The sequence below is a fragment of the Amphiprion ocellaris genome, chromosome 19 (genome assembly GCF_022539595.1).
Source record: "Amphiprion ocellaris isolate individual 3 ecotype Okinawa chromosome 19, ASM2253959v1, whole genome shotgun sequence".
In the NCBI taxonomy this organism is placed as follows: Eukaryota; Metazoa; Chordata; class Actinopteri; family Pomacentridae; genus Amphiprion; species Amphiprion ocellaris.
This window is the reverse complement of record NC_072784.1, coordinates 16,422,053-16,449,283: the sequence shown is the minus strand read 5'-3', so window position 1 is coordinate 16,449,283 and position 27,231 is coordinate 16,422,053. Positions and strand designations below refer to the sequence as shown.

The following is a 27,231-nucleotide window of genomic DNA, read 5'->3' as shown; positions in this document are numbered from 1 at the left end:
TGTGTGTGTGTGTGTGTGTGTGTGTGTGTGTGTGTGTGTGTGTGTGTGTGTGTGTGTGTGTGTGTGTGTGTGTGTGTGTGTGTGCGCGTGCGTGCGTGCGTGCGTGTTTGATAGACAGGTACAAATGTGGTTTGAAAATTGCTGAAAAAGTATTGATGAGACTCTAGTGACTCCTAGTGGTGGTATCATATAAGACACCACAGCCCGCTGCACCAGTTTTCACCAGGATGGTTTCATTTTTCTAAAAACACATCTTTTTCACTGGTACTAAGCTGTAGCTTTTGTCTCTGGAGAGAATGTAGTGATTCCAAAACGTGTCATTGTTAATAGATAATTATGCTAACTTCGTTTGTGTAACAATTTGAAACAGTTACAAAGTGCTTTACAGTTTACACAAAGGATTGCAGGAATTGAATCCAGAACATGACTCTAAAACAAGATAACATCCAGTTAAGAAAAAGCCAAAAGATAAACGTGAGTGCAAGAAGAACAGTAAAGTAGGATAATCTGCTATTTTAGTAGTTGTCTTCTCTTCCCTTGCATCTATGCCCCTACCAGTAAGGATGTGAAATCAAGATACAAGGACAACTGTCACGACACTTGATAAATGACTTCCATGTAGGATCCCCCTGAGTTCTGTCTTCTCAAGATGTATTTCAGGCATTATAAGATCCTGAAGTGAAGTTACTATGTCGTGAAAATCACAAAATTTATTATGGCTATTCTTGAAATATATGTATCTGCAGATGCATTTTCAGATCAGGGGTAGAACGTTGATCGGTGTGTTCTTCTCAAAAAACAACTTCAAGCTGTAAGACATGTTAATACTCATAATCATGCACAGTTATGTTCATTATGACAGTGTAGCCGTTTATGTTCCTACAGGGCATCAGAGCCGACTCTTGAAACAGCAAAAGAAAGGCAAGTGGAAGGATGAGAGAGGATGATAGCAATAGAGCAGATTCGAGTCCAGGGATGAAGCTGAGGAAAACATTTTCAGGCAACATAGAGTGAGGAGAGTTCTAGCGAGGAAGAAGAGGAGGAGATGGAAGTCGAAACAAGCCGAAAGATTCAAGTTGTGGTAGGCATTTATTTAACCCTCGTGTCGTCCTGTGGGTCAAAATTGACCTGTTTTAAAGTTTGAAAATGTGGGGAAAAAAATATATTCTCACAGTGAAACTTCTGATGTCCACCTTTTCAACATTTTTGGGAAGTCTCTGAACATTTTTTGGTGGAAAAAAAATGTTAAAAATGTTTTTTAAGAACATTCACCCCCCAAAAAAATCAACCAAAATCCAACGAGATTCGCTGGATTTTGGTTGATTTTATGTGAATGTTCTTAAAGAAAATATTAGACGTTTCACTGATATATATGTCATCACTTGAGGGAATTTCTTGAAATTTGTCACAAACATTCAGTTGGACTTTAGGATGAACGGCTTAGTAATCGAGAGTCAAAGGTCAAACTTGTTTATGGTCATGACTGCAAAATTAACACGCTATGACAGAATTTCACACAAATGTATAATAGGATTAAAAAAAATTAAGTGATGATATTTTCTATGCAAAAAGTCAGAGGTCAAATCTGTGCAGACATGGAAGCGAACTTCAACCTGACTGGTTGGTGAAGGCAGTAAATCTTGTTTCTATTTTCTGCTGTCATCAAAAAAAAAAAAAAAAAAAAAGAGAACTTTGAAATATTTAAAATGTAAAACTTATTTTGGTCTGTTAACACTTTGTAAAAAAAACATAATTCCAAATGTGTTCTTTCATAGTTTTGATACATTTAGTTTTGTTCTAAAACATAGAAAGGAATGTAAAACTAATGAAAATGACGTATGTCAATGAGTAGGTTTGTCCAGACTTGTGCTGGTACTGTATCTATAAACCAAACTAGATAGTTTGTGAATGCATGTAAGAGCTTGAAATGAAACACACCAGCAAGCAGACAGAATAGGAGAAAGTTCTGAACCTTTGACCTTTTGGTTTGGAGGCAGCTGTTCGAACTATTGAGCCACTGGTATCCAAATAAATCATTTATGTGGCAGGAAAACTGTTTTCACAAGCTGACAAGAAGTGTAATGAGCCAAACGCCACACAGTGTGAGCTGACTGGTCTTATGAAAGCAGGAAGTTGTGAGGGGGAATTGGAAAATGAAAGCCCTTCGGATGATCATTAGAAGCGCTCTCATGATTATTAAAGGGGGGCAGAGATGGAAGCTGTAAACCCCTGTTTGTTAGTTTTCATATTTTGAGATGAGGGAGGCTGCAGGGATCATTTTGATGAAGAATGCAAATGCGGCATGAGAGTGTTTCTTTCCCACAAATTTTGACAAAATGCATGGAAAAATTCAACAAAGGGTTGCAGGTTCAACTTTTTGTTTGGATTTATGCACTTAGTGATCAGGTCTAGTCTGTGCAAGCATTACCATCTGTTGGACTGATGCAGATTTAATTCAAAACACCGTTCTTTTAGCTCATTACTGCTGTCAAGGAGTCCATGAAGACTGAGCTCACCCATAATGAGTAAATGCTTTCAGGCAGTGGTTAACCACAAATTGATAATACCATTAAAAACCTCACTGTTTACCAGGAGAAGGCTGATGACTTCCAGTATAATTTTACCTCCATCACTCAGGAAAAAAAAAATCGGTGTCATTACGTATTAATATTTAATAGACAACAAAGAGAGGCCGTGATCTTGCCACCAGCCAGTATTGATTTATTAATATCTTTTCCGCCTGTGCACCTGTTGTGTTCCTCCTTTAGAAATTGGATTAGAAAAGCAAACACGGCAGTCGTTGGGCTCTCTCCGGCCAGACACCAGGCTCATTCCTGGAGGAGAGAGGCCTTTCAGCTCTGACCGCTGACGTATGGAGCACTCCAAGTGGAACAAATTGATTTCTGGATGGACATATTATTTTTAAAAACACTTCAGTGCCTCCCCTGAGCTTTTATTCTGCTAATTTCTGAGCATTTTAAAGGGCTGATTGGATTTGAAGTGATTTTGATGATATAAATGAACACTCAAAAGGTCAGTTTTCCAGATAACACAGGTATTTTAGGGTAGGGTATGACACATTTTAAATTTGGATCAGACCTCATACATACTGCTAGCATTAGTATGCACTGGATTGAGGACAATTCCATAGTGTAAACTAATTCTAAGGAGGTTTTAACAATTTTCTACACTCACAAAAAGTTGACAAATTTTAAGAAATTAACATTTTGCAAGTATATGTTCACTTTCTTGAAAAAAAAGTTACTACTTTCAACTCTGTAAGCCAGCAGTCAGCTAGTTTAGTGTGGCCTAAACATAAAGAATGGAAACAGCTAGCCTGGTTCTGCCCAAAGCTAAAGAATCCACCTACCTACAACTCTAAACTATACTAATTGGTGTGTTATGTCTAATTTGATTAATCTACATTTAAAAAAATCAGTCTTAAAGTGACAAGATTTCAGGATAACCTTGTTTCCAGGCCAACAAAAGCAGTCCTAATAAACTTACACTACATAAGCTACAATTACTTGCTTTCACTCATCAAGTTAAAACACAAAGTGTCAGTGAGCCAAAGCTTATGGATCTTTTCTAAACAGCAAAGTAATTAAGCAAACTGACTGAGTAATGTTCTTTACAAATCATTAGCTGTATACAGTTTGCTAACTTGAGCCATTTTGCTATTTGCTAACATTTTCTGCAGTTAAAGCAGGAAATGCCTGCTGCTCGATGTTTGTGCTGCTTTTGGAGTGTGTAATGGGAACAATGCCAAAACCAAGCAACAGGAAATAACATTTTACAGGTAAGAAGTTATATTCCAATATTTGGTCATGCTCTGAGTGTACTGAATTACGGTTTCTCACTTTAAACGATCTTCCTCTTAAGCTATTAATGAATGCAACTGTCTATGCTAACTGTTAGCTTAACTTAGCTAATACTCAGCTAAGCTGTCTAACTACTAAGAATATTTCTACTGAAATGAAAAACATTGTTAGAATTGAATACACTTGAATGTGTGATTGAAATGCCGTATAACCAACAAATCACGTAAAGTTGTCCAGTCAAAAAATAACATGGCATCTACTGAAATCTGCTAAGCTAGCTAACGCTAGCAAAAGCTTAGCTGTTATTTTTTTCTTCTGTTCTTTATTATGAAATATTAAATGCTGCCTTATTTAATTATGGGAAACAACGCCTTGGAAAAATTTGTTAATCAAAATTCACATTTTTAATTTACAAATAACAGACCACTAGGGAAATCAATTACTAATCTTGACTTTAGTTAGCTAAAGGTAGCCGTTGCTATCTCACAAACTAGCTTTCACTTGATCTACTGTAGCCTTTGACTTTAGCTGTTTGCTAGCTGTCTTTATGTTGCAGAGCGCAATAAATGTGGTGACAAGTCCTGAAGCACACAGTTTACAAGACAGAAAGCAGTATCTACACAGTTAAATACAGATACAATTTTATATACAATGAAACTGTGGCCAGAAAGTCAAATACAGATTATAATTCAGTTTTAACTCGCTGCATTATGTCTTTGTAGGGCAACATTGTAAACAGATTGAAATTTTCGCTCATTAATTCAGCTGTAAACATGTCATTATACCCCATGCAGACGTTGCGTCTGCCCTGTTTTATTTTTAACCTTAAACTGCATTTGGATTGAAAGCTCGATTGAGCTGCAAGGCCTCCAGGGTCCGCCAACAGCTCCCACAATCAGCCTACTTGTGGACAGATCAATTGTGCTGTCAATCTAAATGCAGTTTAGCGCTTGCCTCTGTTATTGTGGCGGCTTTAGCTCAGAAGTGGCACAGGTTGGTGCACGATCTGTATCTGCCTGAAGTGCTCGTTTTAATCCCTGTCCAGGAAAGAGGCCTATAACTGACAAGATGCCTGGGTAACACAAAGATGATGTCGCTTTTTAAATGTGTCTGCTTTCTGACCACATGATTAGATACTGTGATGACTGTTTGTGCACTTATCCTGTCTGTGGCTTGCAGTAGCTTTACTCTGAGGCAGGCCCTTGTGTTTCCTGTTGACCCCCTAATCCTCTGTAGACGCACCCGTCCTCAGATCTATTTTCCACCGGGGTGAGGCTTCGCTGTCTGTCCCACACAAGCAGCTGATTGGGATTTTGTCTCCGCTTCTTCTTTCTTGTCCTGTGACCCCTGAATTCATATCTCGCGGCCTCCTCGCAGTCAACACACGTGCTTGCTGCTGTATCCAGACATGACAGAGGGGTCGGCGTAGTGTAAGTCTGCTCGCCGGTCTGCCTGCTCGGGCCACTTGTGTCTCCCCATAGCCAATTATAATTGCAGCTGTTGCCAGACCTTCAAGTGACATTAAGAGGCTATTAAATCAGCATCAATTAGACTGTGATGCACTGCCAGATGAAATGCCCATATCATAGGGATCTTTCCCCGCTGTATTACTGTGTCATTTTCTCAGTTTTGAGGAGGGGGAGGAATCATTAAAAGTGTAATTTGATTTTGAATATAACTGATTATTTTTACTTGAAAAACGAAAGAGAAAGAAAATGAAGAAAGCTTGTTATTTCTTCAGAAATTTATGAACCTATCATCATTATGCTCAAGTAGAAGAGACAAAATGAGAAATCGGGCCATGGATAGAGCTTGGTTTTGATGTTTAATCACAGATTTTTGCCTGAATCCAGAATCAAAAACATCATCAATGATCAGTTTTTTTAAATAGACAGTTTTGCATTCAAATGTATCTCCACTTTTTGACAGTACATTCTTTACGTGTTGAGTTCCTGTTAACAAAATTAAACTCTCCACAACTGATCTATCCATGATTATAAGCTGGCAAAATAGAATTAAGCGACCAAGTGAGTATTTGTTTGGGTCCAGGACGCACAAATCGGACAGCGTAAATATCAAAATCAGGGTTGAGTAACTGAATAATGATTAACCAGATAGCAAGCTGTTCTTTTCATTTCACCATTTTGGGTTTCAATTGTATATGAAAAGAACAAATAATACATGAATTAATTCTGTGTGTGCAAAAGTAAATAATATTTTATTTAGCTTGTTGTGGTTTCTAAGGCACAACAGCAAAAGATAAAGCAGTGCAACAAGACAGAGCATCAACAATTAATAAAAAAAAATCATATAATCTTACTGAGTAATCTTACAATCTTACTCTCTTTTTTTTTTTTAATTGAAGAAAACCACTGAGAATTTACCATCCTAATTGCCCACAGTCCAAGATGATGAGCAGCAGTCCAAAACAAAAAAATTATGTATTTGCAACAGTTTGAAATTGAGAAAAGCAGAGATATTGGGGAACGCAGAGAAAATGAAATGGAGTATATTCTTGCAGTATTTGTAAGCTAAGTTTATGTAAAGTCCGAAGTCGTCCATGGGGACTTTCATTACTACACAGTTGAATGTCTTGCAACAGCTAGAATAATTAAAAAATGGTCAAGACTGATGCAGCAGAGGCTGACAGATCCTGAATTTAATTCCTAGTATGAGTTAGTTTAGTTCTTGCAACTTGTTCCTTCAAATATTATCAAGTAGTATTCTGGCTGGCTTTTTTTAATTCACTGTCAGTGTTTGATTCGCGGCAGCTGCACTCTAGTTTAAAATGGCTCTTGACATCTGGCAGATTACAGCGCTTTTGAGAATTCAAGCTTAAGTAACTGCTTAATATCAGGCCCGGGGAAAAGACCCACTGCTCACTTTAAATAGGAAAAGCCATCGTATTTTTGGAATAAAAGACTTGGTGATGATGAGGGTGAAGATAAAACAGTCAGAAGGCTTCCACTAAACCCTGCCTTCATGCTGCAGAGACACACTGTAAACTTAAAAGCACATTCTTGTGCTGTATTGACTTTGGAAATGGAGGCACAGTAATAGAAACCTCCTCAAAGGATTTTGAATGGATTTAATGTTAACCTTGTTAGCTGGGATCTGGCTGCTCAATGGCATTGTGATCCAGACGAACTAAAGCAACTGATCCTATGCAGTACTCCATTTAATTGTTTAATGATTTTTATAAGAAGAGTAAATGAGTGGCCCTTTATCATATATTTTTATAAAAAGTATCGAGCCAGACTGCTAGCTTGACTGATGCTCATTTTATTTTGCATTTCATGCATTTTGCTGGTATTCTGCAGTGACTTTACTTGAATATTTAACAGGAACCAGACACATTATTTGACATTATCTGGCCAAATAAGTTTTCATGTGAAGCTAGACATAAAGAATGTGACAAAAGCCCCGAAAACAAAGTAACCACTTTTGCATGCATGTTAATATAATTGCTTTTCAAACTGACATTGAAGGACTGATGGTGCATATGAACCAAAACTCTATTTTATGACATATTGTATTCGCCATATCTATAGTAAATGTGGGTTAATAGAAGCAGGCCTCTGTCTGGAATATGCTAAATGTTGCCCCTCAACTCTGGCACACACAAACCCAAACGGTCATGTGTGATCAACTCTGCTCTCCAGATAGCCAATGCCAGAATTTCAGCGATGCCCTAACCAACCTAATCTTCCCTGATCCCAGAAAATGAGGCCTGCAGTGTCGGGGCCGTAAGCCCTCTAAGCTGTCGTCCTTAGCATTCATCGCTTTTTAATGGACAGTCTGAAGGATTACAATTGAAACCTTTTAAAAGTGACACAATACAGCTATACATAGACAGTTTGAAATACAAAATGGACATACTTGACTTTTCCAAGGTGGCGTAGGAGCCAGATCTCCTAATATAGGAGAAGAAGCAGCCGCGAAGCAGGCCCAGCCATCGCTTATAAAAGCTGTCAAAGTCTTGTTACGGTGAGGTATGTCTGTGGTGTAGTGGCGGAACAATTAACAGTACAGACTGGAGTATTTTCCTCAAAGGCTCTGAAACTCTTTGAGCATCTTCTGACTTTTCAGCAGAACTCAGGTAAGTACGGAGCTACTGTCAGTTATTCAGATAATCTGTTTAATTTACTAATTAATAATTTTTTGTGATCACATGCAGCTTTCCAAAATGAGCGACGCTGAGATGGAAATATTTGGGGTGGCTGCCCCATACCTCCGCAAATCAGAACGGGAGAGGATTGCAGCCCAGAATATGCCGTTTGATGCCAAAACAGCTGTCTTTGTGCCTGACCCAAAGCTGGAATATGTCAAAGGAAAAATCAAAAGCCAGGACAGCTCCAAGGTCACTGTGGAGACGGAAGGAGGAAAGGTGGGTGTAGTTTGAGACATCATTTATAGGTTCTTATTTGAAGGATTCTGACGTCTTTTATCCTGGGCTGTTTAAAATCACACTTCAGGTTGTCACCGTGCATCTGGATGACATTCGGCCCATGAACCCTCCTAAGTTTGACAAGATCGAGGACATGGCCCTGCTGACGCATCTCCATGAGCCAGCCGTGCTCTTTAACCTCAAGGAGCGCTACGCTGCCTGGATGATTTATGTGAGGCTGCTGTCAATTTGGATACTATGTGGAAAAGCCCATAGATTCATTTTTGCATGAGATTTTTGATAGGGGACAGAACAAGTTGCACTCCGTCATTTGTGTATCCTGATTTCTCTTCATCCTGTTTATTCACAGACCTACTCGGGGCTCTTCTGTGTGACTGTGAATCCTTACAAGTGGCTTCCAGTCTACAACCCGGAGGTGGTAGCCGGGTACCGAGGAAAGAAGCGTCAGGAGGCCCCCCCACACATCTTCTCCATCTCTGACAACGCTTACCAGTACATGCTGACGGGTATGGTCTTGTCCTAATACCTGTGAGGGGCCTGACTAACTCCAGATGGTTCATATTTCTTCATGTGCCTTTCATTTTTAAGCTGAAGTTTCCTTGATATTATTGAAAATGATATAATGATACTAATGAAAGCATCATCACTCTCAAAACACTAATGAAATATCCTTAGATATCTAAAAAATAAGATGGTATCCAAACATAAATGTTAGCTCAGAGTAATATGTTATTTCCTGACTAAAGATGGTTTTTATTTTGTTAATTTTGAAAAAAAAAACTAAATGTGACTACAACAGTTAAGAATGCAACTTTACAAAAAAAATTCATAAAAGCAAATTAGATTTTTTTCCTGGCTAATGTTAAATAAAATTGTCTTTAGTGTTGTTTAGGAGACTCTAAATTAACATTTGTAGGTGTGGTCAGTCGGATCAGCAGTGTAGATGAGTGCATGTGTGGAAAAGTGGTAATGTTACAAAAAACACAAACCAGCTGTCACAAAAAACAAATGAGTATCTCAGGAATGAGAACACCAGCAACTGAGCTCCAAGGAGATGCTCTAAAAGGAGTACTGGTGTTGCCAGTGTTTCTGATTACGCTCTTTCTTCTCCAGTACCTGCAGGGAAAGCAGCTATACAAACCAAACAACAAGCAGACAGGGAGAGAGGGTCGTGGATTTTATTGAAAGAATAAAAAAATCTAACTTGAGTGTCTAAAATTATAAATTGAAATGTTATCCATTTTGTTTTCTTTTAACAGATCGAGAGAACCAGTCCATCCTGATCACGTAAGACTTTGTTTCTTGCACATTCTGCATTTACTTTATTTCCTGTCATTCATCTCATGCTGATTCTGTCATCAGTGGAGAATCCGGTGCTGGGAAGACGGTCAACACCAAGCGAGTCATCCAGTACTTTGCAACAATTGCATCATTCGGAGACTCAAGCAAGAAGGAGCAAGTGTCTGGAAAACTGCAGGTTAAGTTCACTTAACTTCCGTTCTAACATCTAGTGAGCACATGTTGCAAAAATAAACTGAAATATTTCTTTAATTTTTATGAACTGTATCTTTGTGTTTTCTGCAGGGGACTCTGGAGGATCAAATCATCCAGGCCAACCCTCTGCTGGAAGCTTTTGGGAATGCCAAGACTGTGAGGAATGACAACTCATCTCGATTTGTGAGTTCAGATTTGACCTGTGCATAAACCAAAGGTGGCCATGACTGATTCTTTTTTCATCATTAAAAAAACAGGAAAATTGGGATTGCAATTGTATGGTATTACAATAAGAAAAAACAACTCTATTTTATCACCAACTCGAGATTTTTCTCACTGTCAGCAGATCCAATTAAAACCCGAAGACTATAAATAACTGTATTCGAGTAATAAGGGTTTTGTGTGTATCCAAAGTCTGGCTTAGCTTATTCCTCTTTCCAATATAGCTCCATTGTTGTTCAATAACTGTAAAAAATGCATGATCTTTTTTGACTTTCTCACCAAACACAAATAATGTGCAGCCTGAAATATTGTGAGTCTAAGAAAAATATAGAAAGTCATCAAAGTTACTCTTTAAAGCAAGATTTTCACACATCCTGTCAACCAATGCTTTCTTAGGGAAAATTCATCCGCATCCACTTTGGAACAAAGGGGAAGCTGGCATCTGCTGATATTGAAACTTGTAAGTTTGCCAACAAACTTAATAATTGCAGGATTTGTGGCAGAATTATTGTACTGTGTAAGTTTCAGTTTCATTCATATTAATATGAATATTCACCATTAATATTCTAAAATTAGTTCACATTTTGTAATGTGTTTTATTTCTGTTTATTCTTAGACCTTTTGGAAAAGTCCAGAGTAACTTTCCAGCTGCCAGCAGAGAGGAGCTATCACATCTTCTATCAGATCATGTCAAACAAGAAGCCTGATTTAATTGGTGAATATACTGATCAATAAGTGATTATGAAACGGTTTCTGTAGCTCAGAGCTATCAGTATGTTCTGTGCTTCATTACAGAGATGCTGCTGATAACCACCAACCCTTATGATTACCCATTTATCAGCCAGGGAGAGATCACGGTGCTGAGCATCGACGATACAGAGGAGCTGATGGCCACAGATGTGAGTGGGTCTGGTTCTGTGCAGAAATGTTGGTTGAAATCATACATCGTACATAATACAAAAGTCACATAAAATATAGACTTTGTGGAGTGAAATCTGTTTAATTTAACAAGTCACACAAAACTTAAATCTCAAATACCTGAATTTGTTAGTTTTGTTCAAGTCCAGTGTAGTTTTTTGACATTTAAAATTATTTTAGTTTGTAAATAGTTACAAAAACTATTTAGGAGTATTTTAACCCAGCCTTGTGTCTAAACACACACTGAGATATACAAATATGTTGTATCAAGTCTTATAGGGTTTAAACAAACCAAGTTGCTATTTACTTAATATTTAAAAAGTGTCTTTAGACAGATTTTACACCATCCTTGCTAAACTAATGCCAACATGCCACTCTAATTAGACATTTTTAAATTTGTTCATTCACTAATTTATTCCATAAAGTCACCCCTTAGACAGGTACAATGATATTTTGCATCAGTCCTGACCTTTTTGTTATCAGGGGACAAAAAATGTTGCTGTATAATAATAGATTTTACATCCAATCATATCATAAAAAAGTGAAACAGTAATTCACTTATCATTTACATCATTATTATTCATTTTGGCAACAAAACAATGCAGAACAAAAATATATTACTATATTTAAACAGCAAAATGTTTTCTCTGAAAGGCAACAGATTAGTATATCGCATTTTTATTGCTGAACTCTCAGCAGCAATCACAATGTTTCATCTGTGTCCATTCTTCAGAGTGCCATTGACATCCTGGGGTTTAACACGGAGGAAAAGGTCGGCATCTACAAGCTGACGGGTGCTGTGATGCACAACGGCAACATGAAGTTCAAGCAGAAGCAGCGGGAGGAGCAAGCCGAGCCTGATGGCACTGAGGGTGAGACACCTGAGGTGGCGCCTCAGGCCTAAATTTAAACCAGATTAGACGTCAGCTTGGCTGCAACATCACAGCTTTGCCCTCAGTGTTAATCACTTATTAAAACGTTCCTTCTGTACACTTCTTAAGCCAAGTACAGTAGAGTCCAAAAATCTGAGACCACCAGTGAAGATACTTATATTTTGCATGAAGTTTAAATTTACTGTAGTTTTTTATTTGCAATGTCACAAAAAAGTCCATGAATTTCAGAAACCCTTTTGCTTTATTGACAGCAGTACCTGAGCTGCATTAAACTCTTGTAGTTTCTTCAGACCTGATAAAGATCACTCTGGTTTAGAGTCACTCTCTTATATTTGTCTCCTTACAAACACCTTTCAGTTACTGCCGCCAGTCTCTACCTGGGATTCCATCAGTAAATAGCTTTTTTCTCCATCAACTGTGAAATGATGCTCAGGCTTCAACTAACGTTTGTATTCATTGTACATCAACTTGCAGATTATTTTTTCAGTTAATAGATTGGTTTGGTCAGTTAAATTGCAGAAAAGTTAATGGTGAAAAAAATCTGTCAGTGTTTACCAAAGCCCCAGATGACGTCCCCAAATGTCTTGCTTTACCTAAAGATATTCAGTTTGCTGTCATAGAGGAGGTAAGAACTGGAAATTGTTTGTTTGTTTGTTTGTTTGTTTTAATCACTAAAACCTGATTAATTCCAGATTTAGCCTTGTTTCCCCTCCTGAGGAATAGTTTAAAAATACTGCGCATACTCTGAAGACATCACAAAAAAGCTCAGTCTTTGCTCAGTCTAAAATTTGGCTTCTGAGACTTTCACTTAGTTCTAACAATATCTATCCCACTATCACAATGCTACTAAATGAGTAATGTTCTCCTGCAAATTTGAAGCACGACGAACAATAGTTGCAGGATGATTTAGTTCAACAATCCTCTGATGAACTGATCATCTGAACACTGCATTAATAGAAGGATAGAAATCAAGAAAATTAACATGGCCACTGCCAGAAATATAACAGAATCTGAAACATTTCTCTAAACATTTGTGTTTTTAAGTGTTTCTAAATGCTCAAGATTTCAGATTATTTCCAGGTTTACATGCAAAAATACCCATTTTTGTTGTGGTCTCAGACTTTTGACCCCCACTAGATGTGCTTTACAATTTTACCTGTCCATTCTGTGTTGTATATCTCATAGTGGCAGACAAAGTTGCCTACCTGATGGGTCTGAACTCTGCTGATTTGCTAAAAGCACTGTGTTACCCTCGAGTGAAGGTTGGGAATGAGTATGTCACCAAAGGTCAGACTCCACAGCAGGTACACCATGTTTCTCAAGCTGAAAACATTTGTTCATTACGTTCTATCTGAAAACAATGTAACTGAAAACGAGGACTGATTTTCAGGTGAACAATGCCATGGGTGCACTGTCTAAGGCCGTGTACGAGAAGCTGTTCCTGTGGATGGTCACCAGGATCAACCAGCAGCTCGACACCAAACTTCCCAGACAGCATTTCATTGGTGTCCTGGACATTGCAGGATTTGAAATCTTTGAGGTAAGAACAATACACAGTAAGATAAAATCAAATGAATCGCATTAAAAATGTCTCTGTTAGATGAGTGAAATGTTGCTGTTTGCTCAGATGAACAGCCTGGAGCAGCTGTGCATCAACTTCACAAATGAGAAACTGCAACAGTTTTTCAACCATCACATGTTTGTGCTGGAGCAAGAGGAGTACAAAAAGGAAGGGATTGCGTGGGAGTTTATTGACTTTGGCATGGACTTGGCAGCCTGCATCGAGCTCATTGAGAAGGTACATCCCCTTAATGTAAACAGAAATGTTCATATCAAGGAAGAACACAACACTAATCGCCTTTCTGTCCTTCAGCCGATGGGGATTTTCTCTATTCTTGAAGAGGAGTGTATGTTCCCAAAGGCGACAGACGGCTCCTTCAAAAACAAGCTGTACGACCAGCACCTGGGGAAAAACAGCATCTTTCAGAAGCCCAAACCGTCCAAAGGAAAGACTGAGGCTCACTTCTCTCTGGTGCACTACGCCGGCACCGTCGACTACAACATCAGCGGCTGGCTGGAAAAGAACAAGGACCCACTTAATGACACTGTGGTGCAGCTGTACCAAAAAGCTTCCCTCAAACTGCTCTCTCAGCTCTTTGCCACATACGCATCTGCTGACGGTCAGTTCACTTTTAATGACATGTATCGTGCTCATCAAAGAAGTATTTGATGAGATTTTTTACTTTAATATTTCAGTCACAGTGTTCATCTCATGTTCTTTTAGCAGCTGCTGATGGGAACAAGAGAAGCTCCAAGAAAAAGGGATCTTCCTTTCAAACAGTTTCTGCACTTTTTAGGGTAAGAACTAATATGTAGTTAAAGTTAATAAACTATTCTGTAAACCATTTAAAAAAAAAAATGCAATTGTTAGTGCCAAAATTTATCTACACAATGGCCTAAAACAGTTACCAGAAAGTAAGTCTGAGGTGTTTTGATAATAACTGCGTATAACCATACAATTTCTTCTTCTGCATAAATCAAATGTCATTTTTTGCAACTGGTTGACATTTGTATGAAGAACTCATCTAACAACCGACTTCTCTACTTATTCTACAACAAATTCATCTTTTGCTGTTAGTCTAACAGTCTAAACAGTTTCTACCAGCCTGGACAAATGACACTAATTGCTAAAGTTGTAGACATTCATTGGCTCTGCAGACAAAAATAAGTTGCAGTGAAAACAGCTAATTATTCAGAAAATTCTAAGCCACAGCACAACATGAATAAACTTTTTCTTGATCCACAACAATCAAGGACACAAATATGATGATGTTGAATGAACAGACAAACTGTGCAGCACCGGCTAAGCTTGTTTTTAAGATGTTCTGTGTCTTAAAATATTTCTGTAAACTTGTCTCTTTTTGTTTCCCTTTCTTTTTGTTTGCCAATCCACCTGCTGGGTGGAAGAAGTCATCTATTTTGACTGTAAACCTCAGCTAATGTCAGTTCTTTAATGTGTCAATGTCCATTTATATTTAAATTGAAGAGTCTTACCAATTAAAGCAGTAGTTAGTAGCATGCATAGTTACTGTCTTGTTGATACAGTGCTCCTGTCTGTATGATAAATTTGAAGCTTAAGCTAACCAGCTGCAAGCTCTTCTTTTATATGTACAATTAAAAACCTGAGAGTGGAATCAGTCCATCTAACTATAATCTGTTTATCTGCTGCAGGAAAACCTGAACAAACTGATGGCCAACCTCAGGTCCACACATCCACACTTTGTAAGATGCATCATCCCAAATGAGACCAAGACACCAGGTAGAAAATTTAAAATGCAAACACACTGACCAAGACAATTTTCTAATTTGACATTATTCTGAGAGGAAATGTTCTCCATATGCTGCAGGATCCATGGACCACCATCTGGTGCTTCACCAGCTGCGATGTAATGGCGTGCTGGAAGGTATCCGCATCTGCAGGAAGGGATTCCCCAGCAGGATTCTTTATGGAGATTTCAGGCAGAGGTAACACAACACACTTCTTTTTCCCGATGAACAAACACTAGAGTATAATCAAGTTGAAAGTAAACTTCTTCATGCGTGTGACAGATATAGGATTCTGAATGCCAGCGCGATCCCTGAGGGGCAGTTCATCGACAGCAAGAAGGCTTCAGAGAAGCTGCTGTCCACCATTGACGTGGACCATTCCCAGTACAGATTTGGATACACAAAGGTATTTTTCTGAAAAAATCTGTCAGTACAATTACTTGTATGATGGTTTTTTGTCTTCCAGTCTTGATAGTGGAGCATTTTAGATTCTCACTGAGCTCATGAATGAGTTTTGACACACTTTATAATGTTTATTTCAGTCTGAAAAAACTGAAATTGGTCCTCAGTCTCTCTCTACCAACCCAAATAAGACAGATGTGAAATTCAGTTTGTCTCTGTCAACATTCAGGTGTTCTTTAAAGCCGGCCTTCTGGGTCTTCTGGAGGAGATGAGGGATGAGCGTCTGGCTGTGCTGATGACTCGAATCCAGGCTGTGTCTCGAGGATATGTCACCAGGCTGAGGTTGAAGGAGATGACGAAGAAAAGGTCTCTGACACAAGTACTTCTTTACGGAAATTAATTTTAATAGACGTTAAATCTGCATGATGTCAGACAAAATAGAAACTGAGAAATTCAAAGAATTCTACAAGAAATACGTGTTTAATAGCTCTGACACTTTGTGGCAACACTGCAGAATATTTCTTTGAAACTGTAATTTATCTTGATGATTAATTGCAGTGGAAAATACGCGCAGTGTTCCATAAAATGTGTTGTTTTTTTTTTTCAAATCTTGCTGTGCAGTTATATTTTTCAAGGAGACACAACTTAAAATCCTTTGTGCTTTTCTGTTCAGATCTAACTTCATAAGGTTTTTGGTCTTTTTTGCCTCCACTGTGACAATGCAAGCAGTGAAAATGAAATGTCAAAATTTGTCAACATTTCACAGTTGAAACTAAATCTTTATTGTTTTGATCTTTCACTCTGTAGAGAGTCTATTTACATCATCCAGTACAACATCCGCTCATTCATGAATGTGAAGAACTGGCCTTGGATGAAGCTCTTCTTCAAGATAAAGCCTCTGTTACGAAGTGCGGAGGCTGAAAAGGAGATGCAGACGATAAAAGAGGAGTTCGCTCGACTCAAAGAGGAGTTTGCAAAGTCAGAGGCCAGGCGGAAGGAGCTGGAGGAGAAGATGGTTGTGCTCGTTCAGGAGAAAAATGACCTTTACCTTCAAATACAAGCAGTATGTAAACACTCAACCTCAAGTAGAACAACATGGGCTCTTTGTATTGATTTTGTTGTTGTCGATAAAAAGATAAGATCAAAAGAAAAGTTTTCTCAATAATGAGGGGAGATAAGAGGAAACATTATTGATCCTAGCAAGGAAACTGGGTGGAAAGAAAACATAACATAAAAATTCATTTAAAACAAGAGTAGGTAGATGAGTTAGAATAAATGCAAATATGTTTATTAAACTATTAGAACATACTGAAAGAGAAGATACAGGTCAAATGTTTGGATGCAGCATCAGAATTTTTCTTTATTTTTACTATTTTCAAAACTGAAGACATTAAAATGTTCCATATTGTACTTTCCACACACCATCCACTGTGTCTGACTAACTACAGCTTTGTACACTGTTGTCAGCTTCGTGAGGTCGTCCAGTTTAACAGATGAGCTTTGTCAAAAGTTACCTGATGGAATTTCTTCCCGAATAACGAGACCATCTGTTCTATTGTTTAGGTGTAGTGATGATAGACAACTCACAGCCCTATTCAGCTACTGTTGTGTATATTATTTCCAAATGACTGTCCATCAGTACTTTAATACATGAAGGTTAGTCAGTGCAGCAAATGTGAAAAAAGTTTCTTCAAAAACCCTCAAAGCTCTGATGAAACAGGCTTTCATGAGGACAGCAAGAGCTCTTTCTGCTGCAAAGGAGAGGTTCATTATAGCTTCAGTAATCAAAGGTTAACAGCAGATTAGACCAAATTGGAGCCCACATCGATGCTTCCCAGAGTTCAAGCAGCAGCTATCCTAACATCCACTGTGTTAAATGAGGAAATTGAGTCGAGTCTTTGTTGTGAAACTGCTACAGAAAAATACTGCAGAGGGAGAGCAAGAAGAAAATAACTGCTTGGACTAAGAAACACAAGGAGGGGACATGAAACTAGTGGAAATCTGGACATGGAGAAGTTGAACTGATGGTATTTGCATGTATGGTTCCACCATGAAGCCAAGCATGGCCACCACAACATCTTGCAGAAGCAAACCCTCCCATCTGTTTTGAGCTCAGTGGGACCATCGCTAGTTTTTCAACAGAATAATGAGCTAAAAGACTCCTCCAGGCTCTGTAACGGCTGTTTGGCCAACATGATGTAGTGCTGCAGCAGATGACCCGACCTCCACAATCACTGACCTCAACATATGTGGAAACTCCTTCAAGACTGAGAATGTTAAAGGTTGTTAAAGCTGCTGTCAAAATGAGAAGGTTTTGATGTCTTCAGTTTTAGTCTGCAAGGTAGAAAATGATGCTTAACACACTGAATGAGAAGATGTGTTCACCTGCGTTTATCTATGGTTTAATCTACTTTTACTACTCTGTGATATTAATATTGTGTCTGTCTCTGTTGTTAAGGAGAGGGAGAACCTGTGCGATGCCGAGGAAAGGTGTGAAGGCTTGATAAAGAGCAAGATCCACCTGGAGGCCAAAGTCAAAGAATTCTCTGAGAGGCTGGAGGAGGAGGAGGAGATCAATGCTGAAATCACCGCCAAGAAGAGGAAGCTGGAGGATGAATGTTCAGAGCTCAAACGAGACATAGACGACCTTGAGCTTACCATCGCCAAAGTGGAGAAGGAAAAATATGCCACAGAAAATAAGGTGCTTCTGTCGATTTATCATGACAAGCCTTTTAAAACAATCCTAAAAGCTTTTGGTTGTTGAAAGATATTTTACCTTCTTTTTAGATTAGAGGTGAAACATCTTAAAGTACCTGTAAAGAGAAGTCCAGTTGCCTTTTGCTGGAGCCTTCGGATTGCCATGACCTACAAGAATGAGAATATACACAGATCTTTTAAGCAAGTTAAATATTTAAAACAGAAAATTAAACAGCGCTTCTGTCCTTAGGTTAAGAATTTGGTGGAGGAGTTGAGCGCTCTCGAGGAAAATCTGTTGAAGTCCTCTAAGGAGGTCAAAGCTTTGCAGGAGGTGCACCAACAGACTTTAGATGACCTGCAGGCTGAGGAGGATAAAGTAAACTCTCTAATGAAAATGAAGATCAAGCTGGAGCAACAGGTTGATGATGTAAGTATGGAAAGACTAAATGTCTAAATAAAGTGAGCTCACGTACCTTAACCGTGGTTGATGTAAACATCTCTTGCAGCTGGAGGGCTCGCTGGAACAGGAGAAGAAGGTGCGAGCCGACTTGGAAAGATCCAGACGGAAACTGGAGGGAGATCTGAAGCTGTCCCAGGAAACCATCATGGACCTGGAGAATGAAAGACAGCAGGCAGAAGAAAGACTGAAAAAGTAAGTTGCTATATCCTAAATTGTGGAAGGCTAATGCTCATATTGCTGAAATTGTGGGTTATCAACACTAATGATGATGAAGACTTACATACATTTACATAAACTTGCTGAACGGAATAATTCCACATTTTGACAAGTATTTGTTTTGTTGGAGAGGGCTGGAAGAGAAGATTGATACTGCTGTCATGCAGCTGAAGGCAGCAACTAGCTTAGCTTCGCATAGAGACTGAAAACGAGGGGACCAACTAATGTAGATGATTCCAAAGGCAGCAACATCTTCCTGCCTGCACCTCAAAAGCTCATACTAAAATGTAAAGACATTTAACCCTCACATAACAGCAATTTTTCATTTGTTCACTACAATTTTGACAAGTATCAAGCAAGTTATAGCATGTTGGTGAGCTTCAGTGATGCTGGTAGGCAGGTTTTGTCACCATTACACAGCAAGGTTAGCTGTTCACCCAGTTTCCAGTTTTTATGCTAAGGTAAGAAAACTGACAGTTAGCTGTAGCTTCACATTTCCCACACATGAGTGTAGTATTAATCTTTTCATCTAACTCTCAGCAAGAAGCATTAAATTAACATTAAATCATCTTCAGACAGCCCAAAATGCAGTAGTAAGAAGAGAGCAGCCGTTACAGTTTCCCTTCACTGATTTCACGTTGCTTTTAGAAAACTTCTAATTAATCAAAAGTAACCTTAACTTGTATTTCGCTGTTATTTTATGTTATGTGTAGTACATCATTCCTGTCTCGTGCAGCTACTCGGCTTAAAAAACAGTTTAAAACCAGAACAGTTTCACTCCCAAAAATATGCTGATCGCAGCGATGCTTTACTCACATAAGTCAGATAAAATATTATTTCTACTTAATAATGTGTCTCTTTTCAGAAAAGACTTTGAAATCAGCAGCCTGCAGAGCAAAATTGATGATGAACAAGCCTTGAGCACTCAGCTACAAAAGAAGATTAAAGAGCTTCAGGTATTTATTATCATTATAATAGTATTCTTGCAGAATTTCATTTGATACTCTATATTATAACCCCTTTTTTTACTCACATCTTTACTATAGGCTCGCACTGAAGAGTTGGAAGAGGAAATTGAGGCTGAACGTGCAGCTCGAGCCAAAGTGGAGAAACAGAGGTCTGATCTGTCCAGAGAGCTGGAGGAGATCACCGAGCGGCTGGAGGAGGCCGGAGGCGCCACTGCTGCTCAGGCCGAGCTCAACAAGAAGCGCGAGGCCGAGTATCAGAGGCTACGTCGGGATCTGGAAGAGTCAACCCTGCAGCACGAGTCCATCACTGCGACCTTACGTAAGAAGCAGGCCGACAGCGTCGCAGAGCTCAGCGATCAGATAGATAACCTTCAAAGAATCAAGCAGAAACTGGAGAAGGACAAAAGCGAGCTGAAGATGGAGGTTGATGACATGACAAGCAATGTGGAGAGCATCCTGAAGAGCAAGGTGAACATTTGTTTCCAGAGCGATAAATGTGTCTCACTGTTCTCTTTTCACACTCAACTTACTTGGTAACTGATGCTCAATATTTCAGGCTAATCTGGAGAAAATGTGCAGGAGCCTCGAAGACCAAATGAATGAACACAAGACCAAAGCAGATGAAGCCCAGAGGTCCCTTAGTGATTATATTACCCTCAGTGCTCGTCTCCAAACAGAAAATGGTAAGTGTCTGATTTAAAAACCTGAAAAAGGATGTTTCAAATGTATAGATAATTCAGTTTGAGCCTTCTTTCTCCTTCAAAGGTGAACTTACACGTCTCCTGGAAGAGAAGGAGACGGCTCTTTCACAGCTGAGCAGAGGGAAATCTGTGGGGAGTCAGCAAATCGAAGAGCTGAAGAGACTTTTGGACGAGGAAATTAAGGTCTGAAAGGCACAATAAAACCTGATGTTCAGATAAAGCAGTGATTTAAACCTGCAGTAAAAAGTTTTCCCTGTTGCAGCCTGAAGTCACACAAAGAAATGTACCACAGTTAATGTTAGTAGATCTGATGTCAAAGGACTAAAGGGAAAAAAGTCCAAACATGAACACTCAGAATGATTTGAGAGTTGCACTCACGGGTCAGTTAGTCAATGGAGAGAAAATGTGCTATTAAGATTGTCAGTTAATCGTTTCAGTCATTATTTAAATGGAAAAAAAGAGAAACTGTTCTGACTCCCGCTTCTCCAAGTGAACAGTTGATGATTGTTTTTGCTGCTTAAACACAATGCTGCTTACGACTAACAACTGTTGATCATTGGCATACAGTGAATAAAAGATTGAGAGTCAAGCTGGCAGCCTCCTCACACACAATCCAACAAAACACGAGCCACAAAAACTAGTCAGAAACTCCACAGTACCTGTAACCTGCGTGTAATCAATATTTTGCCAATAGCGATGGAAATAATGACAACCTACAGAGAATTAATATCTAACTCTGCAGCTGCACTTGACTCTATGGAGCCTTATGGCGAGTTTCGACTCATTGTTTATCTGTCCAATTCACAACTTTACTCTTTTGCTTCTCATTTTCTGCCCTAGCAGGCAGCTGTTTTCATGGATAAACTTTTTGTACATGACCTACTCAGGATTGCATAAACATACAGACATAGTTAGAGACTAGCTGGTGAACACCTGGCAGCTACAGTCAGATATTTCCCTCAGAAATCAGTAGAGACCAAGAGCAAACCTCAGATAAATGCTAATGTTGCGTCATATCTGCTGAATGTGTAAAATTCTCACTGTTCAACACTTATAGCTTCAAAGGTGATGACAGGTTATCACTGTTGTTGTCTAAGTGTTGTATTCACAGCTTGTTTCTGCTCTTTCCAAATTACAAAAAATGTTTCATCTTGCTAAAACAGTTTAAATAGAGGTTAATTGCTCTATATGTTTTCAACTTTTCAGGCAAGAAATGCTCTAGCTCACAGTTTGCAATCATCTCGTCATGACTGCGAGCTGCTCAGAGAGCAGTACGAGGAGGAGCAGGAGGCCAAAGCTGAGCTGCAGCGATGCCTGTCCAAGGCTAACTGTGATGTAGCTCAGTGGAGAACCAAATACGAGACGGATGCCATCCAACGCACAGAGGAGCTCGAGGAGGCCAAGTGGGAAAAGTGCAGCATATTTCTAAACTTAGTGCCGATGGGCTCGTTCTGCTTTAACACAGTTTATCTTTGGTTCAAAGGAAGAAGCTGGCTCAGCGGCTGCAGGAGTCTGAGGAGATGACAGAGGCTGCAAATGTCAAATGTGCTTCACTGGAGAAAACTAAGCAGAGGCTGCAGGCGGAGGTCGAGGATCTCATGGTTGAGCTGGAAAGGTCAAACGCAGCCAATGCCACGTTAGACAAGAAACAGAGGAACTTTGACAAGGTGTGTTTTTCTTTTTGCTTTTATTCTCTATTCAGAAACATTTCCTCATTTGCATCATGTTGACGCTGCACTGATTATACGCATTGCTTCTTCCTTGTTAGGTTCTGGCTGAATGGAAACAGAAATATGAGGAGAGCCAATCAGATTTGGAAGTCTCCCAGAGAGAGTCCAGAGTGCTGAGTACAGAACTCTTCAAGCTGAAAAATTCATATGAGGAAGCTTTGGATCACCTTGACAACATGAAAAGAGAAAATAAAAATCTTCAACGTAAGATTATCTGCTGGAAGAGTCACTGTTTTGGTGTTGGAAGGCAGCATTGATTGTGTTTAACCGACAAAACATTTTTCTGTTCGTTTTCAGAGGAGATCTCAGACATCACAGAGCAAGTTGGACAATCTGCTAAAACTGTCCATGAGCTGGAAAAAGCTGCAAAGCAAGCTGAGCAAGAGAAGAGAGACACCCAGGCAGCTCTCGAGGAAGTTGAGGTTCGTCTTTTGTCTATAAACTTTTATATTTCATAAAATATCCACAAACTTAAGTAATGATTTCTGTCCCCGAAGTCTTCTCTGGAACACGAGGAGGCCAAAATCCTGCACCTTCAACTGGAGCTGAACCAGATCAAGTCGGAGGTGGACAGGAAGGTGGCGGAGAAAGACGAGGAACTCAACCAGCTCAAGAGGAATCACCAGAGAACTGTGGACACTCTGCAGAGCACGCTGGACGCTGAGACACGCAGCAGAAACGATGCTATCCGGATGAAGAAGAAGATGGAAGGTGATCTAAACGAGATGGAAATCCAGCTGGGTCATGCCAACCGGCAGGCAGCCGAGGCGACCAAACAACAGAGAAACCTGCAGACTCAGCTGAAGGTCCGTGTGAGATGTTCTTTTCTGGGTTGACACAAAGGTTAGACGTTTGTGTTTAAAAGCTTTCTACCTTCTGCCTCAGGACACCCAGGTCCATCTGGATGAAGCCCTCCACAGTCAAGAGGACTTAAAGGAGGAATTAGCCATCGTAGAGCGTCGCAACAATCTAATGATGGCTGAAAACGAGGAAATTAGGGCGGCACTGGAGCAATCTGAGAGGAGTCGAAAGCTTGCTGAGCAGGAACTGATCGATGTCAGTGAGAGGATTCAGCTGCTGCACTCTCAAGTGAGGACACAAACTACTTGGTGCTTTCATTTAAAGAAATCCTATTATGCTTTTTTAGGATTTTCTCTTTCCTTTAGTGTGCTATTTTTTTTGTGTGTGTAAAACATCCACAAAAATACAAAACCTTAAGTCCATATCAAAGGTAGTTAGCCACTCCCACAGACAACACTGCTCCCTATCTGCCGGAAACACCTTGTTTCAAGTCCAGAGTTTCTTATGTTATTTATCCACCTCACTAAGAAACACCTTTGCATAGCACCGGCTTAGTGGCTGGTTTACTATGCCCTTAAACACACCCCCTACTCTGAGGTGTTATTACAGAAGGTGAGAAGAGGTTGTTTCTACATTGTATACTTGTAACTTTGTGTGGAATATAACTAAGTAGCTTTGAGGACCATAAACTAGTGAGGAAAAACTTCCTCTTTAACAGATCAAATGAGAAGCAGAGTCATTTTCTCATAGACAGCTATACAATCGTACTTCTTTTTGCAACCAGAGGAGTTGCTCCCTGCACGTTTTTAGAACGAATGCAAAAGTTTACGGCACTTCTGCAATGGCTTCACTTTTTAGACCTGGAAGATACGTCCATCAGTTAAATACGGTTTATGTAAAATACTCAGCAGATTGATTAAAATCATCATTATTTACAGTCCTGTATGAAATAGTGAAAACATCTGAACCTACTTTAACAGTAAAATCCTGCATTTATGCTAATGCATGGGTGACAGCAATGCAGAGATGCCATCATTGGGGTCACTTTCTGCATTGAGCACTTATTACTTTAAGTACTTTTAAGTGAAGTAAGTGTTTCCTATACTTTTACTATGCAGGATTTGTACTCATAATACAGAGTCCTTGCAGTATGATATTAGTGCTTTCACTTAATTCGTAATTAATATTTAAATGTTATTTGATGATCAGAACACCAGCCTCCTGAACAGCAGAAAGAAGATGGAGGCTGATTTGGGTCATCTGCAGTCAGAGATGGAGGACAGCATCCAGGAAGCGAGAAACGCAGATGAGAAGGCCAAGAAAGCCATCATGGATGTGAGTCTCCCCCTCAATCCAATTTACTGCACAGCCGTTTAAATGAGAACTGCTCGACTTTGAGGTCGGATTAAAATTTCACAGTGAGTTCACATTTGCATGCAGGCTGCTATGATGGCTGAGGAGCTGAAGAAGGAGCAGGACACCAGCGCTCACTTGGAGAGGATGAAGAAGAACCTGGAGGTCACAGTAAAGGACCTACAGCAGCGCCTGGATGAAGCCGAGCAGATAGCTCTGAGAGGAGGGAAGAGGGAGCTGCAGAAACTGGAAACCAGAGTATGAATCAACACAGGACAGAACTGGAGCGCAGAGAAATAAAAAGATGAAAAGTAATTTAAACTAAATATATTTTTAAGGTCCGAGAGCTGGAAAATGAATTAGAGGCGGAACAGAAACGCACCGGCGAGGCTATGAAAGGTTTGAGGAAATATGAAAGGAAAATTAAAGAGCTCACTTATCAGGTAAGGAATATTTCCTGTTATGTAAAAGCGAATTTCACAAGCTGAGGTTTGACTGCTTGGAGCTGGACAGAAAATATTAAAAAAGAGATGAGAGAGTATCACCTCAGATGTTTTTTCAGGGTGAGGAGGAAAAGAAGAACGCAGCACGACTGCAGGATCTGGTCAACAACCTGCAGCTCAAAGTGAAGGCATATAAACGGCAGTGTGAGGAGGCGGTGAGTAAAAATACTTACATACTGTGTAAAATGTAGGCTTGTGCACCTGTAGAGTCTTACTGTCTATAATGTTGTCTGCGGCACACAGGAGGAACAAACCAGCATTCATTTGGCGAAATTTCGGAAGGTGCAGCATGAACTGGAGGAAGCTGAGGAGCGAGCAGATATCGCAGAGTCCCAGTTGAATAAATTACGAGCAAAAAGCCGAGATGTTGGTAAAGGAGAATAGGAATCTACACAGGTACAGTCTACTTTAGAAAACATAGCACGGTGAATTGGGTTAGGAGGTTTCAGGTTTATCATGTTGCATTTTTCGCACAAGCAAAATGAGTTATAATGTGGTTTCATTAGGTTCACAAGTAGGAAAAGTGTCTTGGTCTATAGTGGAACATTTAAAAGAATCTACTAATTTTGGTATGCATGGTTTTCTCGGGCGCAGATGCATTGGCAGAATGTAACAAAGTGCATTTATTCAGAAAATTAGTTTCATTCACAGTTGTTTTTACAAGTTTTGTCATATTTAAAAAATACCCACTAAATTGATAAATGCTCACCAAAACATGTTTAATATTTGCTAAAGTACAGTTTTTAGGCACTTGTACACTAAAAGATGTGCCTTTGTGTTCTGGAAAATGTAGGATTCAGCACGTTTTTGAGCCATAGTCCCGATATGTCACTATTTGCTGCATTGATGTTGATTTTAACATTTTTTATGTGACATATTAAATCACTGAAGTAGTAATTCATAATAAAAAAAACACACCTTACCAACATGTTAAATTAACTATCAATTTATTGCAGTTTTTCTTTTTTAAAGCTTATATTTCTGACTTTTTGGCCATTATTTCAGCAAATGGCAACAGCTTTAGTATGAACAGACAACATACAGATCAACAAAGCAAAAACTCTGTAGTCATATTAGTTTAGACACACTAGGTTGCTGATGTGCAGCAGGGTTGTCATCTTCACTATCTGGGTTTAGTGTGTTAGTTTGCTCCAATTAGCTAATAAGCACAAATTGTAAAGTACAGTTGAGGCTTATGGGAATGTCATTTATCTTTGATCGTGGCATTTATTTAAGCATTACAAATAGCATATTTTTGCTGTATTTTTTTACAAAATAGGAAAAACCTGTGAATCTGCTGTATGTTTTATTGGGCACTACAGTTTATACATGGACATTATGAAATTGCGGTTGTCAGTCTGTTTTGTCTACAAATCAAATTTCATAGCCGGCCATCCAGTAACTGTGAAGACATTTCTTTCAAGTTGAAAATGATCAGCTTCATGGCTGAAAAGTCAAGTCAAAGGCAGTAGGATTCATTCTCTGGGGATCATGAATATCTGCAGAAATTTTACCAACAACACATCCAGTTTTTTCAAGATACTTCTGTCCGCTCCATATTGGTGGATAATATTAGAGCCACACTGCGATCACAGCTACAAATATAGACATTAGTCACTATCTGTGACTGTGTAAAGAAAGACAGACTCATCAGACATGTAAAATTATATGTTGAAAAGAAAATATCTTTTATAAATGCTGTATCTGGTGCTGTTAATCCTGGGATCAGTCTAGACTGAGCTATATAAACAGTGACAGCTCAACATGTTCCAGGAATAGTGTTCTACAGAGTGGTTATTTAAGAACCGAAATGCTTACAAGACACAGAAAAATGCCAGTGAAAGTCTTTGCGTGTGTCAAGCACTGTGAAATGACATTAAATGTAATGGTAAAATGTAACCATTTTAAATCTCTTCTTAATTCTCCATACAGTCCCAATGCATTTCATTGTACAGCATCCATGTTATTCAAGAGTCGGACGTAGTATAAGTCTGAAATCTGCATGCTCTAAGATGAAAAATTCAACCGACTTATGTTTTAATGAAAAAGTTTTTTGTAATGGCTAAAAGAAACAAAAATACACAGACGCCGACATTTTTGCATCTAAGAAATTCACCTGCACATGTTACAAGTTCTGTGGAAGCTTATATGAATAGGAAGTAACTCACCAACAGTTTTGTGTTGCAATAAAAATTCACTCCCAAAAGATGGAGACACTTTATACATGTTCATCAACCGTTGTTTGGTCTCTGGAAACATTAAAGACCCTACAGTCTGCTATTTACTTCGTTTTTTATTCTACTAACAACAAAAAGGA

General features: G+C 39.1%; 1 protein-coding gene across 1 annotated transcript; it reads left to right on the top strand.

Moving 5' to 3' along the window:
- Nucleotides 1–27,194, top strand: LOC111574854 (myosin-8-like). Its single transcript, XM_023279652.2, has 39 exons — nt 1–1,081; nt 3,701–8,208; nt 8,297–8,440; nt 8,579–8,735; nt 9,489–9,516; nt 9,592–9,706; nt 9,814–9,906; nt 10,342–10,405; nt 10,562–10,660; nt 10,741–10,844; nt 11,597–11,735; nt 12,942–13,060; nt 13,147–13,296; nt 13,384–13,554; nt 13,630–13,936; nt 14,044–14,114; nt 14,988–15,075; nt 15,164–15,281; nt 15,366–15,489; nt 15,715–15,851; nt 16,293–16,548; nt 17,944–18,186; nt 18,433–18,609; nt 18,689–18,834; nt 19,724–19,814; nt 19,905–20,294; nt 20,383–20,509; nt 20,592–20,710; nt 21,734–21,930; nt 22,011–22,194; nt 22,296–22,461; nt 22,555–22,679; nt 22,755–23,063; nt 23,143–23,346; nt 24,268–24,393; nt 24,499–24,669; nt 24,750–24,854; nt 24,974–25,069; nt 25,158–27,194. Exons 2-39 carry the CDS (start codon nt 7,993–7,995, stop codon nt 25,296–25,298), a joined length of 5,817 nt encoding a protein of 1,938 aa, XP_023135420.2. The 5' UTR covers nt 1–1,081; nt 3,701–7,992; the 3' UTR covers nt 25,299–27,194.
- Nucleotides 27,195–27,231: the final 37 nt, after the last annotated feature.

Excerpts from the sequence above, each read along its gene's own strand:
- LOC111574854 (XM_023279652.2), top strand. The coding sequence starts at position 7,993 with ATGCAGCTTTCCAAAATGAGCGACGCTGAGATGGAAATATTTGGGGTG. Across the intron at positions 9,517-9,591 it reads AACCAGTCCATCCTGATCAC|TGGAGAATCCGGTGCTGGGA; the intron begins GTAAGACTTTGT and ends TTCTGTCATCAG. Across the intron at positions 23,347-24,267 it reads TTCAGCTGCTGCACTCTCAA|AACACCAGCCTCCTGAACAG; the intron begins GTGAGGACACAA and ends TTTGATGATCAG.